This window comes from Temnothorax longispinosus, chromosome 11 (assembly GCF_030848805.1).
Source record: "Temnothorax longispinosus isolate EJ_2023e chromosome 11, Tlon_JGU_v1, whole genome shotgun sequence".
Taxonomy (NCBI): Eukaryota; Metazoa; Arthropoda; class Insecta; order Hymenoptera; family Formicidae; genus Temnothorax; species Temnothorax longispinosus.
Window position 1 is genome coordinate 12,158,516 of NC_092368.1, and position 18,619 is coordinate 12,177,134.

The 18,619-nt window shown below is 32.8% G+C and overlaps 1 protein-coding gene and 1 pseudogene across 3 annotated transcripts in view; one reads left to right on the forward strand and one right to left on the reverse strand.

Annotated features, from left to right (window-relative positions):
* Nucleotides 1-8,907, reverse strand: part of LOC139821972 (sodium-dependent nutrient amino acid transporter 1-like) — a 53,407-nt pseudogene extending 44,500 nt beyond the window's left edge.
* The window catches only part of Ttll5 (Tubulin tyrosine ligase-like 5), a 228,495-nt gene that overhangs the window by 188,833 nt on the left and 21,043 nt on the right, over nt 1-18,619 (forward strand). The window contains exon 16 of one of the 3 annotated variants that reach the window (XM_071793415.1): nt 7,355-7,485. The exons of the other annotated variants lie outside the window; for them this stretch is intronic. Coding sequence (XP_071649516.1) covers nt 7,355-7,376 — 22 coding nt within the window. The 3' untranslated portion in view covers nt 7,377-7,485. Of the gene's footprint in view, nt 1-7,354; nt 7,486-18,619 lie in introns of those variants that run through there. 3 annotated transcript variants of the gene reach the window in all.

Consider the following 18,619-nt stretch of genomic DNA (forward strand, 5'->3'; position numbering starts at 1 on the left):
TCTCATTATTTAGTGATATTATTAAAAAAAACAATTCCAAATCAGTAGTTTTAATACAATAAATTTTTGAAATAGTGATTATTTTTTTATTTATTGAAATTAATATAATTTTTACAAAGAAAAAATCTTATTAGTTAATGAATTTAATATTTACATTACAATTTTTAAATTGGAAGATCGGATTATTTCCTCGATTTTGCCCGCTATACGGTCAGAAAGTACCAAGTTTTCCTCCCTAGGGAGGAAATACAGTAACTACTTTCCTCCCTAGGGCGGAAAATAACAACTAATATATTAAATTCATTAACATATGTAATTTATTTATTAACACAGAATAGTCGAACAGAGGAATAGTGCTAAGAAACAGTAATGAAATTTTATTCTATATTTTGTATGCCATATGTACACAATGCATATATTAATATTAAGCAGTTTCCCTATTTCCTGTTCTCTGTTCCCTATTCCTTTCATTGTGTGCAGCCCTTAAAAGTATCAAATTAAAGTCATCGAAAAGTGAATCCTTTATGAGATATTTTATATTTTATTATAAAAAATATGACAATTTAAAATATCAGAAAATTCTTAACGAAAGAGAGCTTTATTATAGCGTTTTGAAAACGTTTCGACTACAAGCTACAAAAATATGTGATAAAGAATAGGGGGTTCTATATGAAAAAATAAAGTCGACCTTGAAATAGTGCTTTAACCTTGACCCAAGGTCAAACAAAAGGTCCTTAAATTACTCTCTCAACATTGAACAACTTTTGTCTAAAAACTTTCCTTCTTAAACTTACAACTTTTGAAATTTGAACGAATTAATTAAAATAAACTACCTTGTTTATTGTTACACATATAACAATACAGCTGTTTCTTACATGATAATATTGAGGCAAACTATCAAAAACGCATACATTTTCTTTGCTGAAAAAGTGTAATAAGATTTAATATTAATTTCTATAACATTACAAAACATAAATAATTTCCACAAAAGACCACGCAAAAGACAATAAAATTCCAATATTAAATAAAAGGACATTACCAACGTAAGAAAAAACATATGCTAAGTATATAAAATAATACAAATTTGTAGATTATTAATTTCTACAAAAAGTAGTAAAATCCTAACAAAAAGTCTTTACAAAAGAAAAAAAATACGCCAAGTACATAACAAATCAACGTATATATGTAGATTTTGGAAAAAATAGGTGTCTAAAATTAACTTCGTTTATCAATAATAGACGTGAGATTAATGCAATTAACCAAGTACATATTATATAGTATCAATGTTATAATCTGAATTACAACTTTTAGTACTGCTATCTATATATTAAGTAAGAAGTACTTAGCTCTCATTTACACTTTGTTATATTAATTCATTGGTTTTCTGCATGTATATTAATAATAAACGCTAAAATATCCAGCTGTGAGAAGTTAAGGAAAAACTTAACATCAAGACTTAAAAACTTGGCGCGCCCTGGGCATATTGAAATACATTCAAATTTATAATAAAAAATATACAATATTACATATTCGCAATAATGTTTAGTTTTTAAAAACTAATAGCATTCTTAACATTTATAGTGAAGGTCAATTTATTTATTTGGGCACGCCAAGTTTTTGAGTCTCGATGTTAAGTTTTTCCTTAACTTCTCACCTGGATATTTTAGCCTTTATTATTAATATACATGCAGAGAACACACAAAACCAATCTTTTCTTTGGTTTCTTCTACCCCTATTTCATATATAATTCATTTAAATTTGGTTAATTAAACCCAACTTTATACGCAATAAAAGGTTCATATACGAAATTTATGAAAACAAAGTTTCCTCTATGAGGAAGCAAAACCTGTTTCCATAAAATCGGTAACAAAAAACTATACACATCATGGCACTCCCTGGAAAATTCTACCCCTATTTCATACACTTTTGGTAAAAATTCGGTCCACTAACAAATGAGTAGTTCGCGGACAGACAGACAGACAGACAGACATACATACATACATACATACATACGTACAGACGACGGTACATATATACATACAATATAGATACGTTGATTTGTTATGTACTTGGCGTATTTTTTTTCTTTTGTAAAGACTTTTTGTTAGGTTTTAATAATATAAGCATTTTTTCAAAATTTTTAGTTATTTTGGCTGCCATATTGCATACTGTTTTTCAAATTTTGAGTGCAGATTTGAAATCAGCGACTTCAAACACATTAATATAAAGATTTTTAAGACATATTTATAGATATTTTTTGCAACATGAATTTTTATAAAGACAGTGCTAATTTTAATTGGTATTTTGTTTATAATGTATTATTAATGCAAAATAATTACATTATTTAATATGTTATTCATGTATACATATATATCTCAGGAACATGAAGGTACTAAATATGTTACGGAAACCAATTATGAAATACAGAAAAACTGCAAAAAGACAGGTGTTCAATATGGGATGCAGCAAAGGATTAAGATTGCGAATTGGGACAATCAACCGTAATTATATTTATACTCTAGTTGTTTTCAGCCATAATTCTTACTTGTGGCAGAATATTAAACTTGGCTATAGCGTCTGGATAGGATATGAAAGCAAGACCAGTTCCGCTCCGTACGATAGTGCTAATATCATCGGTGCCAAGCTCATGTGCCAGATTTCCGAGAATACCGAAAATGGTGAGGCCCGCCATCAAACTCGTCAACGTATCCAGCGTAGTTATAATCATAACGTCTCTGAGGGAATAAAATATCAAATTAATTAATTAATCGTATTATCATGCTACTAATATTAAAAATATTATTACATTTTTATATAAGGTTTAAGGATTATAAGAGTGTAACTGAAAAAATATACTTCAACACCATGTACAATTATTAATTAAATTGATAGACGGATAATGTTTTGTTATTAGAAAAATATGTTTTTATAAATAAGTAATATGTTTTTAAATATGTTTTTAAATTAAGATGCAATATTATAACAAAAGTACAGAAGTGATAAATAATAATGGTGTCCTAAATAACTGTTTTTTTAGTTCAACAAAAAAATGTACAACGAGAATGTAGAACGATAATAATTGTTTTCCGTAGTTTTTGGAACGCCGATTATGATCCCGTTTACTAAATTGCTCTATCACATCACAGTTTTGAGAAATTTGCAGTTAAGTTTGTAGTAATTATTTTAGTGTATTTTGGCATATTATAATTACGATATGTGACATGTTGGAAAAGTTTGGCAAACAGAATCGTATTCATCAGCGTCCAAAAAGCTATAAAAAAAACAATTATTCTCGTTCTTGTGCTTGAAAACAATTAATTTTTTGTTGAACAATGTTGAACAATGTAATATTATTGCAGTTTGTTCGCGTCTGCATACGGTGATCAAGGATTTAGCTTCGATAAATTATCTGAGATAAAAAAAAGCGAACATTTCTTTACTTTACATTTGTCATTCAGAAGAGAAAACTTTAAAACAATTTATTTTATTATTCACGAAATTAAATATATCTTAATATAGGAAATAAAGTTTTCTTAAAAAATTTTATTTGTTTCTTGTTTTAACTTAACCCTTAAGGTGCATACGTGGGTCTACTGGCGTCCGAGCCAAAGTGATATCTCGAAACTGTAAAACTGCAAGCCTGTCAGAAGATATTAAATAAACGATGTTTATCAAAATGACTATAAAATCGTCAACTGCAATGTAGACAGATGTTTCATGAATTTTTTAAGATTTTTTTTTAATACTTTAAGATAGGGGAAAATAGCGTTGAACGTGACAGACCCACATTATGCACTATCATAAAAACGTATACACCTTAAGGGTTAAGAAAAAATATAAATGTAGAAAAAAGCCTGCGTGATCCAATGCGGAACATTATTAAAACTATTAAAAGTGTTACTTTTTAAATCTTTTATATTGATCGGATAAACTGTGTTAAGTTATCTCGTGGCTACTTATCCTTTTCAAAAATAAAATTTTGTGACAAGCGCGTTTGAAGGCTTGGAACGTAAATTGTGCAATTTTTAATATAATAATACTTACAACTATTAACCAATACTGGCTCTATTTTTATAGCTTTAAACTAATGGAAAATAAGAAAAAAGTTTTTTAATTTTTTTTTGTTTCTGAAGTTCTATAATCCCTTAATCAAATCTTTATGTGATACCATATATGAAGAAAAATTTCTCATAAAATCGATAATTTTTTAATCTTAACGCTCAAGACTTTAACTATCCTAAACCTTCCCGTTCGGATTCCTGACGACTCATATATTTCAATTTTTAGAGACGATTACGATAACTTTGGCCGCTCGAAATGTTAGTGATTTTCGGAGGCACTTTTGGCAGACAACACGAGAAAAATAGTAACAAAATCTTCCGATCAAAAAAATTTTCCGAGGTTTACCCTACCTGAACCGAGGTCTATCATTGTACGATTCGGGTTTTCTACGCAGACCAAGATCCACCCTCACCCAATCCTGTCTGCGTGGGAGGGACAATAGCCTGCTCTCTCCCGCTTATACATATATATATAGGAGGTATGATTGAGGGGAGAATGAGAGAGAATGCCGAAGAGAGGGGGGGGGGTTAGAAATTGTGCAAATGGAAATTTGGAGGCAAGAGGAAACGGAAGTCCCTTTTGCGGAGAGGGTGTGTGTGTGCGCGGCGGGTGTGGGTGTGGGCGGATGCAGAGGCAGAGAAGCTCACAACCACACTACTAGGTTAAGTAGATTTAAGTTAGATTAAGTTAGGATAAGAGGATGTGTAAAATTTTATGTATGCGGATAAGCGAGATGTTGTTTTTGTAAAGGTTTGGGACCGTTCCTTGAAAAACGCCTTTCAAACCCTGCGGGGACAAGAAATAAACCACTACATACATACATACATATATATACTTGTCTAAACACACAATTAAAGTACTATTTAAAAATTTATATTATTTATTTTTAACTTTAACACTGTATATCTCGAAAACTAGAGCAGTTATCTATATATAAGACCTATATAATTTTTCAGCGTAAAAAATACTACACCAGAAACCGCATCGTCAAATCAAGGAACCAAAGTTATCGTAATCGTACCAATTCTTATGTTACGCGACAGCAATTTAATAATAACGCTATTTTTTCGTATAAAAAATAACCTGTAAATATTGTGGTTGAAGTCATTGTAAACGAATACATGACTACACCACCGAAGCAAACCGACAGTGAAAAGAAGCACTGTGTGATAGCGGCATACCAGACGTCCGCCTTAAACAGTTTTTCCCAATTGGGCTTAATGAAGAAAATGATTCCGTTCACGGCACCTTCCAAGGTTACCGCCCTAATCAGTAGGAAGATCATCACGATATACGGAAATATGGCGAGGAAGTAAGCCGCCTTTCCGGAGGTCTTTACGCCACGCGTTAATATTCCGCAGATGCTGCTCCAGGCGACTAAGAGACACAACGTCAGTTTCCAGTCTGGAAGGCCCAGACCATCTTCAATGTTCTCTTTCTCCTTCAGCACTGTTTTTCTGCACGAATAAAAATTCAAATAGACACAAAGATCGTTATGATCACGGCATAAAATTAGGTCAACTCAGAAAGTACCATACGCAATGTGTGTGTACGTAGATTATAATTTAACACTTTGACTGCCTCGTCATCCACATTTATATGGATGACAGAGAGTTTCCGCAAAGGCCCCGTCATTCATAAATAGATTTTATTTACTCGATCAGAAGGGATTTTATTAAATATTTATAAGAATATTGTAATTGAAAACAATTAAAAAATATCATTTATATAATATTCTACAAATGGTATTAATGTAATGTGCGCTTATTACGGCGAAAGAGATAAATCTACCATATAGCAATCGACGATGTGTCCGACTCTGCATAACTTATGTACCAATTAAGTTTGGACATGCCGAGAGTAAATGTAAAAAATCGAGGTTAATTGATAAAATATGTAATTATGATATTGTTTTTTTGACAAATACGTTATTTATTGAAATACAAAATATACTTTGATATTTATATTTGGTGACAAAATTTCTTATATTTTCTCAGAAATTTTGTAAGAATTGAGACTTATATGAAAAAATATATAAAATTCTTAAAAAATATATAAAATTTCTCAGATGCTTTCAGATGAGAATTTTTGAAATGTTTCAGTATTTGTATGAAAATTTTTGATTGATAATTATACAGATTTTCTCATATTTACTCAGATTTTTACAAAGATGTGTTGGCCCTAAAAATCTGAAATATTTTGTTATTATTTTGTCTGTTTTTCTGAAAAACGTTTCAATTCGTAAAAAAAATATGAAAAATTCTGATCATTTTGAGAAAGTCTAATTTTTATAGAAATTTTGATTAATATATAATATGAAAAATTTTGAGACATTTTTTCATCGGGGAATAAAAGAAACAAAGAAGTATCACATAACTTTTGCTTTCTACAGTCCACTTTGGCCTATAGAGCTAAAACTTATTTTCGTCTATGTAGCCTCCACAGCTGATTGTGAGCAAATTTCTGGCATTCTGTTAAGAAGTTTCAAGTCGTTTATTGTAGTGCCTCGAAATACTGTTTTTTATTTTCGGAATTAATTTCTCTTATGCGTCGATTCAGTTTATCCTATAAGCCTTTCATGGTGTCCCATGAGCGTCGAGTTGGGCGCCTTAACTCTACGTTTGGTTCATCCCACAGCGCCAGTTCTGATGCTTACCAAAAATGGCCCATTTGGCATTCTGATCCGTTAAAAGATGCTCATAGCTTCATAGTTCAAGAAAGCCAGAGATCTCACCCATAATTCAATACGACTCAAATCTGGTGATTAAGGAGGCTACGTTGCGAAAATTTCAGAATTTCTTCTGTGTTTCCACATATCTTTGACACAACTTGGAAGCATGTTTAAAGCAATATTATAATTATTTATTTTGTTGATTAATGTCGACATGCATTTACTTCCGGTATGTTCAAACTTATGGCGTTTTCGATTTGCGACTCGACCCGACTCGGGTCGCATCATGTATACAGGACTCTAGCATCATTGACGTGAAATACATACATATCTGTGTATGTATTCCACGTCCATTGATGCGACCCGAGTCGGGTCGAGTAGCAAATCGAAAACGCCATTATAGTCTACTACTGTATATCGCACACCTCTCGACTTTGGATTTTTTAAAGCTCTTGTCCGAAATTAGTTTGGCAATCAAAGTATCAATAATAATGGATTACAGGAATTTATACATTTATTGCGATGTAAACTGTCTCGATAAAAATATCTTCTATTTTGCTATTCTATTTTGTAGGCGTATAAATTGTATTTTATACATCCATACGTACTTTCGTAAAATAGAGTTCTGCGGAACTCCTTATGACTATGACGGTGCCGTTGCGCACGGTGATGTTGTTCGCCGAATCTACGCAACTATCTCCCCATTCTGCTAAACATTTGGACCACGGAAGCTGCGACGCGAAGCTTTTGACCAGGTAGAATAAGGTAAGTGACATCAACGAGCAATAATAAGTACCAACAGCGATCATTGAATACATCTGTGCCCAACCGACGCCTTGGAATCCGGGTACTAAATTCGAAATTTTGTTATTATCAATGTTGCTTAGAAGAGACATTATGACATATCTAATTATAAAAAAGAAATATTTCCTTTCTCATACGCAAAATTCAAAAATCTAATTGTAAGAATTTTTGATGTCGCTAATTTAAGGATAAAATTAGGAATTCTGAAATTGCGTATCTGATTAGCGAACCAAAAGAAAAATGTGATATTCATGAATGTTTTCATAAGAAATTTTTGAAGATGCACTGAGAAAAATGTTTTAGTTGTATAGACGTATATAAAAATGCATTCTGGTCATATCAAACAGAATTCCTTATTATTGAATTTCTGTTAGTTATCTCGATATTTGTAGCTAGAATATTAGCGCCAAAAAAATTTTTTAGATATACTTATTTGACAGTATTTGGGATTATTTCACCGAATTTTATGAAAATCAGAGGGTAGACCTTTTCACAACTATATCCGAATATTTGACAGACTTAATTTATAAGTATGTGACTCATATCTTTCTGGTTGAATCTATCAAATTTCCAATTTATGCAATCAGATTTCTTTTTCCGTGTGTAAACAACCAAATATATTCTACTAGAGTGAAAAACTCTATCAAAGAAAATAAATTATAACACGAAATAAAAAAATGTTATTAAAATAAAAAAATATTTAACGCAAAAAACGGCTAGAATTTAAAGTAGGTACTTTAATCAGATTCGAGCTAACCCTTGTTTCGAGTTGCTTTTGAGTTTATTAAAATCTTTCTCATTGCATTAACTTACAGATAAATGTGTTTCCTCTAATAGCCTTAAAGTTTCTAATCATTCATTGTAACCATTCGTTCAATTTTTTATACTATTCAACAAAAATTACTTTTTCCTAACGCGAGCGTGAAATGGGCCGCTTTTCGCGCTTGTTTTGAGTGAGCAAAACGATCCATTTCGCAATGATGACGTAAAGCGTTGAAACATGGAGCCATTTCTCAACTAGTGGAGAAATGAAATCGTAAAACAAGCCCAAAAAGCGGCCTGTTTCACGCTCTTGTTACACTCAGAGAAAAAATTTGTATCAGCAATTATAGAAATTTGTGGTTAAAGCAAAGAAATTGTGGATAAATAGCGCCTCAACCATGTATAATATAGTTGTAATAACAACAATAAATAAGTTATATAAACTATAAAAAAATAGTGGCATTAACGAAAAATATATTGTGTATGCAAAAAGTATGTTGTAGTAACATGAATAATATTATCGTAGTGATATCAACAAAATTTTTAGAGTTGTCTAAAGAACTTAAAATTAAAACATTAAGTGAAAAAGCACTACATGAAAAATAAAAATTTTAACGTAAAAAAAGAATTTTATAATATATATATATATATATATGTGTGTGTGTGTGTGTGATTTCTGCCTAGTGCTCTGAATGTCATCTAGTCATACATATCAAGAATTTTTGATGGGCTTCTTCAGAAGATAGGATACGAAGAAAATCCTAATGCATGATGACGATATCACAAAGATGCTAAGGCTAGATGCCACGAAATGTGCATGTACCGTCGGTCACGCGGAGTGCAAGAGAAAATCCGCCGTTAAATTGAGCGAACATTCACGAATCCTGATACCCACAAGTAATTTCTTACAATCTTCTTATGATCCTGATTATCTCATAATTTGTATTTTTGTACGTGTATTTTATGCTTTGATAGAAGGAACGTGAAAAAGAGCAGGAAAGGGAAAGAGCACTAGCGGCGAAGCAGACAGAAAAGAACAAACAGAAGAGACAGATTCAAGCTTTGTCTTTTAATCTGGACGAAGACGAAGATGAAGCTGAGATGTCTTCTGACGAAGACAATGCCGAAAAATCCCCGCAGTCAGAAAATGTGCAATCTGATGGCCCTGCGATTAAGAAGATTTAGAAAAATCCAGATGTAGATACATGTTTTTTGCCAGTAGGGAAAGGGACGAGGAGGAAAATAAACTTAGAAAAGAATTGAGACAAGAATGGGCTAGAAAGCAGAACGCGTTGAAGGAAGAAGAAATTGAGATCACATTCAGTTATTGGGATGGATCTGACCATCGTCGGAGTGTTATAATGAAGAAAGGTGAAAGAAAGATGTCTCAGTGGTTTAGAGAACGTTTAAGTTATTAAAATACTCCAGTGTCACTTTTGGAGTAACATTGGCATGATATATAATGTTCTGCTGCATAAATTAAATTTTCACATACAGGTAATTCTATCTATTAGGTTCTTCAGAGATGTTTAGAAGTTCTGAGGCCCGAATTCAGCGAGCTTAAAATAGTAATGGCAGATCAGTTAATGTATGTCAAGGAGAATCTTATATTATCGCACCATTATACGTTTTACTGCAACTGTAACTGATTTTATTGTAACTAAGGTAAATATACTAAATGATAAAACTTATGAAGCAATATCACAATGTTGGCATATGTTATTTTAATGTATGTAATATTGCGATTAGGCACGAGGAAAGAGCGAGCCTCTGTTCACATTTGACGTTCACGATGATATTCGTATTATGCACGATGCTTCTGTCGAAACCGAGGAATCACATGTCGGAAAAGTTTTACTTAGGTATTTATTATTAAAAGAATATTTTGCATAATTCTTTTTTATGTTATTTTTTTATTTTTCTCATTAGATCATGGTACGAGAGGAACAAACACATTTTTCCAGCGAGTAGATGGGAACCTTTTGATCCAACGAAAAGTTACTACAAGTATACAGTGTCGGATAAAAATAGGAAGAATTAAAGCTAAAATCTGATCTTAGATTCAACGAATTGTCCAATTTTGTTTAAAGGATTCAGATTCAAGGACTGTAAATATTATAACCAGATAAATAACTTTGTTTCATCGTACAATTGATTTATTATAAAACAGCTGATTATATATATATATATATATATATATATATATATATATATATATATATATATATTGTAGCTACATTGTATTTTTAAGGACTGTGATTTTAATTCATTCAGTTATGTGATAATATTTAATTCATTTACTCGATTATGTAGCTCTACTAAATAGTTAAGTTTTTGCAAACATTTGGAGGGAAAATAAAAATACATGAATAGTTTAATGACTTGAATATAATAATTACAATATGAAAATACAAAACCATACTTTAATTCATTCCGATAACAATCAGAAACAGTATTAAAATATTAATCCATGATCAGATCCTCTAACAGAAATCTATTTACAAATATTAAATGTATCATCTCTTGTCATTTCTTGAAGATAACTGTACAAAAATAAATATATACAATTATATCGATTATAATCACGTATTATTCATAGATTTGATAAAAGTTGGATCCATGTATGTAATATTTTCGGGAAAATGGTCCATTATAATAAACTTTTTCTCAGTCGATCTGTTCAAGCAATCAAGAAATCCGAACCAATAAATAACTAGTCCAGACCCGAATCTGTTCCAGTAGTTTCCAGTTTCGCATCGTTTTATATTCTTCATGTGTTTTTAATACATGAATTATTACTTATTTGAAAATTAATAATTAGTGGATAAGGAATAATCACATTGTCAGGTAAATTTTTTATTTTAAAAATAATTGATTTAATATAAATAATTTAATTATTGCAGATAAACATGATTTAAAAAATATGTTAATATTATATATTTGTCAAATGGTCGGTACCGGGACATCTCCTACTACCTAATAGCATTTTCCGAGACATTTGGTGGATTCCAGGTCTGACCTGGAAACATAATATGTCTAATGATATTTTCCAGGACAGTCTTGGAAAAAATGTATACATATACGAATTATGTACAAAAGATTGTCCTGGAAACTAACGTTAGGACATAATTTATTACATGTCAGTTTTTACTTATTTATGTATATTCAGCGTGTTTAATATACATTTTAACGTTTGAGAACGTGGTAAGAGAATGTGAGTTTACGGTATTCTACACACGTCAATCCGATTCCGCAGAAGTTAACTCGCAAGTGAATAATTTCACATTATTTATAAAAAATTTTTTATGTCCTGGAAACTAACGTTAGGCCATAATTTATCACATGTCAGTTTTTGCTTATTTACGTATATTCAGCGCGTTTAATATACATTTTAACGTTTGAGAACGTGGTAAAAGAATGTGAGTTTACGGTATTCCACACACGTCAACCCGCAAGTGAATTTTGCATTTACAAAAATGTGCTTGTACCCCGAAATTTGAGGTTATGTCATAGAACTGTACATATCAATTTTTGATAACTTCCGTACATTCAAGGGGTTTAAAGTACTTCTTAACATTTGAAAACGCGATATGGAAACATAAGTTTAAGTTATTTCGCAAGCATTATCCCGCAAATCAATAATTTTACATGATTTATGAAAAATTTTTATGTCCTGGAAACTAACGTTAGGCCATAATTAATTACAAGTCAGTTTTTGCTTATTTACGTATATTCAGCGCGTTTAATATGCATTTTAACGTTTGAGAACGTGGTAAGAGAATGTGAGTTTACGGTATTCCACACACGTCAACCGATTCCGCAGACGTTGACCCGCAAGTGAATAATTTCACATTATTTATGAAAAATTTTTATGTCCTGGAAACTAACGTTAGGCCATAATTTATTACATGTCAGTTTTTGCTTATTTACGTATATTCAGCGCGTTAATATACATTTTAACGTCTGAGAACGTGGTAAAAGAATGTGAGTTTACGGTATTCCACACACGTCAACCCGCAAGTGAATAATTTCGCATTTACAAAAATGTGCTTGTACCCCGAAATTTGAGGTTATGTCATAGAACTGTACATATCAATTTTTGATAACTTCCGTACATTCAAGGGATTTAAAGTACTTCTTAACATTTGAAAATGCGATATGGAAACATAAGTTTAAGTTATTTCGCAAGCATTATCCCGCAAATCAATAATTTTACATGATTTATGAAAAATTTTATGTCCTGGAAACTAACGTTAGGCCATAATTTATTACATGTCAGTTTTTGCTTATTTACGTATATTCAGCGCGTTTAATATGCATTTTAACGTTTGAGAACGTGGTAAGAGAATGTGAGTTTACGGTATTCCACACACGTCAACCCGATTCCGCAGACGTTGACCCGCAAGAGAATAATTTCACATTATTTATGAAAAATTTTTATGTCCTGGAAACTAACGTTAGGCCATAATTTATTACATGTCAGTTTTTGCTTATTTACGTATATTCAGCGCGTTTAATATGCATTTTAACGTTTGAGAACGTGGTAAGAGAATGTGAGTTTACGGTATTCCACACACGTCAATCCGATTCCGCAGACGTTAACCCGCAAGTGAATAATTTCACATTATTTATGAAAAATGTTTATGTCCTGGAAACTAACGTTAGGCCATAATTTATTACATGTCTGTTTTTGCTTATTTACGTATATACAGCGCGTCTAAGAACGTGGCAAAAGAATGTGAGTTTACGGTATTCCACACACGTCAACCCGCAAGTGAATAATTTCGCATTTACAAAAATGTGCTTGTACCCCGAAATTTGAGGTTATGTCATAGAACTGTACATATCAATTTTTGATAATTTCCGTACATTCAAGGGATTTAAAGTACTTCTTAACATATGAAAACGCGATATGGAAACATAAGTTTAAGTTATTTCGCAAGCATTATCCCGCAAATCAATAATTTTACATGATTTATGAAAAATTTTTATGTCCTGGAAACTAACGTTAGGCCATAATTTATTACATGTCAGTTTTTGCTTATTTACGTATATTCAGCGCGTTTAATATGCTTTTTAACGTTTGAGAACGTGGTAAGAGAATGTGAGTTTACGGTATTCCACACACGTCAACCCGATTCCGCAGACGTTGACCCGCAAGAGAATAATTTCACATTATTTATGAAAAATTTTTATGTCCTAGAAACTAACGTTAGGCCATAATTTATTACATGTCAGTTTTTGCTTATTTACGTATATTCAGCGCGTTTAATATACATTTTAACGTCTGAGAACGTGGTAAGAGAATGTGAGTTTACGGTATTCCACACACGTCAACCCGATTCCGCAGACGTTGACCCGCAAGTGAATAATTTCACATTATTTATGAAAAATTTTTATGTCCTGGAAACTAACGTTAGGCCATAATTTATTACATGTCAGTTTTTGCTTATTTACGTATATTCAGCGCGTTTAATATACATTTTAACGTTTTGAGAACGTGGTAAGAGAATGTGAGTTTACGGTATTCCACACACGTCAACCCGATTCCGCCGACGTTGACCCGCAAGTGAATAATTTCACATTATTTATGAAAAATTTTTATGTCCTGGAAACTAACGTTAGGCCATATTTTATTACATGTCAGTTTTTTGCTTATTTACGTATATTCAGCGCGTTTAATATGCATTTTAACGTTTGAGAACGTGGTAAGAGAATGTGAGTTTACGTTATTTCACACACGTCAACCCGATTCCGCAGACGTTGACCCGCAAGAGAATAATTTCACATTATTTATGAAAATTTTTATGTCCTGGAAACTAACTTTAGGCCATAATTTATTACATGTCAGTTTTTGCTTATTTACGTATATTCAGCGCGTTTAATATACATTTTAACGTCTGAGAACGTGGTAAGAGAATGTGAGTTTACGGTATTCCACACACGTCAACCCGATTCCGCAGACGTTGACCCGCAAGAGAATAATTTCACATTATTTATGAAAATTTTTATGTCCTGGAAACTAACTTTAGGCCATAATTTATTACATGTCAGTTTTTGCTTATTTACGTATATTCAGCGCGTTTAATATACATTTTAACGTTTTGAGAACGTGATAAGAGAATGTGAGTTTACGGTATTCCACACACGTCAACCCGATTCCGCCGACGTGGACCCGCAAGTGAATAATTTCACATTATTTATGAAAATTTTATGTCCTGGAAACTAACGTTAGGCCATAATTTATTACATGTCAGTTTTTGCTTATTTACGTATATATTCAGCGCGTTTAATATACATTTTAACGTCTGAGAACGTGGTAAAAGAATGTGAGTTTACGGTATTCCACACACGTCAACCCGATTCCGCAGACGTTGACCCGCAAGAGAATAATTTCACATTATTTATGAAAAATTTTTATGTCCTGGAAACTAACGTTAGGCCATAATTTATTACATGTCAGTTTTTGCTTATTTACGTATATTCAGCGCGTTTAATATACATTTTAACGTCTGAGAACGTGGTAAGAAAATGTGAGTTTACGGTATTCCACACACGTCAACCCGATTCCGCAGACGTTGACCCGCAAGTGAATAATTTCACATTATTTATGAAAAATTTTTATGTCCTGGAAACTAACGTTAGGCCATAATTTATTACATGTCAGTTTTTGCTTATTTACGTATATTCAGCGCGTTTAATATACATTTTAACGTCTGAGAACGTGGTAAAAGAATGTGAGTTTACGGTATTTCACACACGTCAACCCGCATGTGAATAATTTCACATTATTTATGAAAAATTTTTATGTCCTGGAAACTAACTTTAGGCCATAATTTATTACATGTCAGTTTTTTGCTTATTTACGTATATATTCAGCGCGTTTAATATACATTTAACGTCTGAGAACGTGGTAAGAGAATGTGAGTTTACGGGCGAGTTTAAGATACTTCTTGACACTTAGGAACGTGGTATGGAAACATAAGGTACGGTATTTTGTAAACATTATCCCGCAAGTCAGTAATTTTACGTTATGGCCAAAAATTGTTCGTGTCTTGGAAACTAACGCACCATAAAATGGTGCATGTCTTGGAATCTACCATAAAGTATATATAACATGTCTTGGAATCTATCATAAAGTATATATTTTTTCCAAGCCAGTCCTGGAAACATTACTGTAACATTACTGTCCTGGAATATACCATTACGAAAGTGTCCTGGAAAACATATTTTTCCAATATCTCAATAAGTAATTAGTTGATTTAATTTTCCTTTGTAGAATAGAACCAGGGTGTTAGGGCGCATTGAGAAATATTAAAAAAATAGGATGTCCCGGAACCGACCATTTGACAAAGATATATATATATGTATATATACGATATATATGTGTATTTATCTACCTAACATAGAGAATTCACAAGAATAACATTAAATATAATAAATACGTATTTAATCATAAATACATATTTAATAAATTTCAAAAATAGAAGACAATAGTTCTATATTATAACTATTATTACATTTAATGTTATAGCGATTCTCTATATAATACGAATATAAATACACATATATGTATATTTGTAAAAAATAAGAGGTTTTATATATATATACAGGGTGTTCGATATAAAAGTAACCACCCGAATATGGGGGGTAGATTGGGTCAAACTGAAAAGAAAAGTCTCGTACCATTTTGCAAAATTCGCAATAGTTAACGAGTTATTAAATAAAACGTCTGAGCGAATGAGCGCACAAAGAGCGATAGAGGCGGGCCTCGGCGGCTGGCTGGGCTGGCACGGTGCCCGGCGCGCGGCGAGCGGTGGGGGTCGAGAGACGAGCGGCGAGCGGGGCGCGGCGCGGCGCGGCGAACGTCGAGCGACAGATGTTATACACTGCGGCGAAAAAATATTAGAGCCGGCCCATACTAAACTTACGATAATTCCTTCGCGTAAACGGGATTTTGTTGTAACTTACAATAATTTACTTCGCGTAAACGAGTGAATTATCGTAAGTTACTACAGAAGTAACGCGCTCGCGTAAACGTAGTAACAGGTAGCACACGTATTGCATAGGCATTGCCGTAGCGTCTTACGCCTTAGATAATATTAATTAGTTTAGCTTGAATTATGTGTAATAGAAACATTTAATTTTAGTAAATTTAATTATTTTTTATGTCAAAGTTTACGAGGTTTAACAAGCTTTACTTTAACTTTTGTTTATGTTAGAATAACTTTAATGGTGCGTGTCCACCTGCGAGTAAAACTCTCGAGAGTAGCTCTCGAGATTGATTCTCGCAAATGGACATATTCCTGGAGAGTACCTAACGGAGAATGAATCGCAGCTCTCGGCGAGCGAACTTGTCAAGACCTACTCGCAAATCGACACGACGTTATTTTACTCTCGGAGATCAGCTCGCCAAGCTCGAACGCTGTTCGTATTTTGAGAGCTACATGTTGAGAGTAAAAACCGAGATGGCAAAAGTTTGTTCCTTTGATGACACAAAGGAACTTATTGAATAATGCGGAAATCATGAACTATTGTGGAATACGATACTTTATAACTACTGTGACAGAAATAAAAAAATTTTAAAATTTTTATGTTCTGCGTAACGTTATGTTCTAAATAACGTCGTGTCGATTTGCAAGTAGGTCTTGACAAGTTCGCTCGCCGAGAGCTGCGATTCATTCTCCGTTAGGTACTCTCCAGGAATATGTCCATTTGCGAGAATCAATCTCGAGAGCTACTCTCGAGAGTTTTACTCGCAGGTGGACACGCACCATTAAAGTTATTCTAACATAAACAAAAGTTAAAGTAAAGCTTGTTAAACCTCGTAAACTTTGACATAAAAAATAATTAAATTTACTAAAATTAAATGTTTCTATTACACATAATTCAAGCTAAACTAATTAATATTATCTAAGGCGTAAGACGCTACGGCAATGCCTATGCAATACGTGTGCTACCTGTTACTACGTTTACGCGAGCGCGTTACTTCTGTAGTAACTTACGATAATTCACTCGTTTACGCGAAGTAAATTATTGTAAGTTACAACAAAATCCCGTTTACGCGAAGGAATTATCGTAAGTTTAGTATGGGCCGGCTCTAATATTTTTTCGCCGCAGTGTATAACATCTGTCGCTCGACGTTCGCCGCGCCGCGCCGCGCCCCGCTCGCCGCTCGTCTCTCGACCCCCACCGCTCGCCGCGCGCCGGGCACCGTGCCAGCCCAGCCAGCCGCCGAGGCCCGCCTCTATCGCTCTTTGTGCGCTCATTCGCTCAGACGTTTTATTTAATAACTCGTTAACTATTGCGAATTTTGCAAAATGGTACGAGACTTTTCTTTTCAGTTTGACCCAATCTACCCCCCATATTCGGGTGGTTACTTTTATATCGAACACCCTGTATATATATATATATATATAAATTTAATAAAAATTTAATTCGTTGTTATTATCAATTTGTGAATAATTAAAAAATAAAAAATGGAAATTTTTTGCCGATACTTGCTTATCACTACAAAATGCATGATATCAGTACAAAATTACCTTTTTCAAAAAAAGGTAAAAAAAGGCGCCAAGTACACGCGCAATGTATGTTGTAAATCTAAAAATCTTAAATGGTAGTAGCTTTATTTCTTCCTAACAAAATAATTCACAAAATTGCGTTACCTAATTCAACCTAAGTGATACGTATTTCAAAAAAAGATGTGAAATCTTTAAATTGCGCCAATTGCAAAGAGAATATATATACTTTAAAAAATAATTGTTGTGCAACTACTTAAAAAAAATAAAACAAAATTGTGTTACCCAACTCAGCCCAAGTGGTATGTATCTTTGTATTCCTGAGAGTCTTTCTATCAACCCAAGTGGTAGTAGTTTTAATTCTTCTTGATAAAATTATAATATTACAAAGAATTATTTTAATCACAAAGAATTAAAGAGGTAACATTATAAAATAAAAATATTTAATTAAAATAAAACAAATAAATTTTTCTTGTAAAAAACTTGGCGCTGCTTTTTTAAGGTTTAGAACCTTTGCACAAGACTTTCGTATGGCAACGTAGTGTAACGAAACGTGGGTCAACGCACAAGAAACGTATCAGTTACGGCGTTAAGCGTCATCTACAATGGCAGCAGGAGTATGGAATAAGAGCCACCGCACAAGACTCTCGTATGGTCACGTAGCGTAACGTAACGTGAGTCAACGCACAAGAAACGTATCGGTTAGCGCCTCCGCACAAGCTCTCGTATGGTAACGTAACGTAGATCAACGCACAAGAAACGTATAACGCCGTAACGGCCGTAACCAATACGTTTCTTGTGC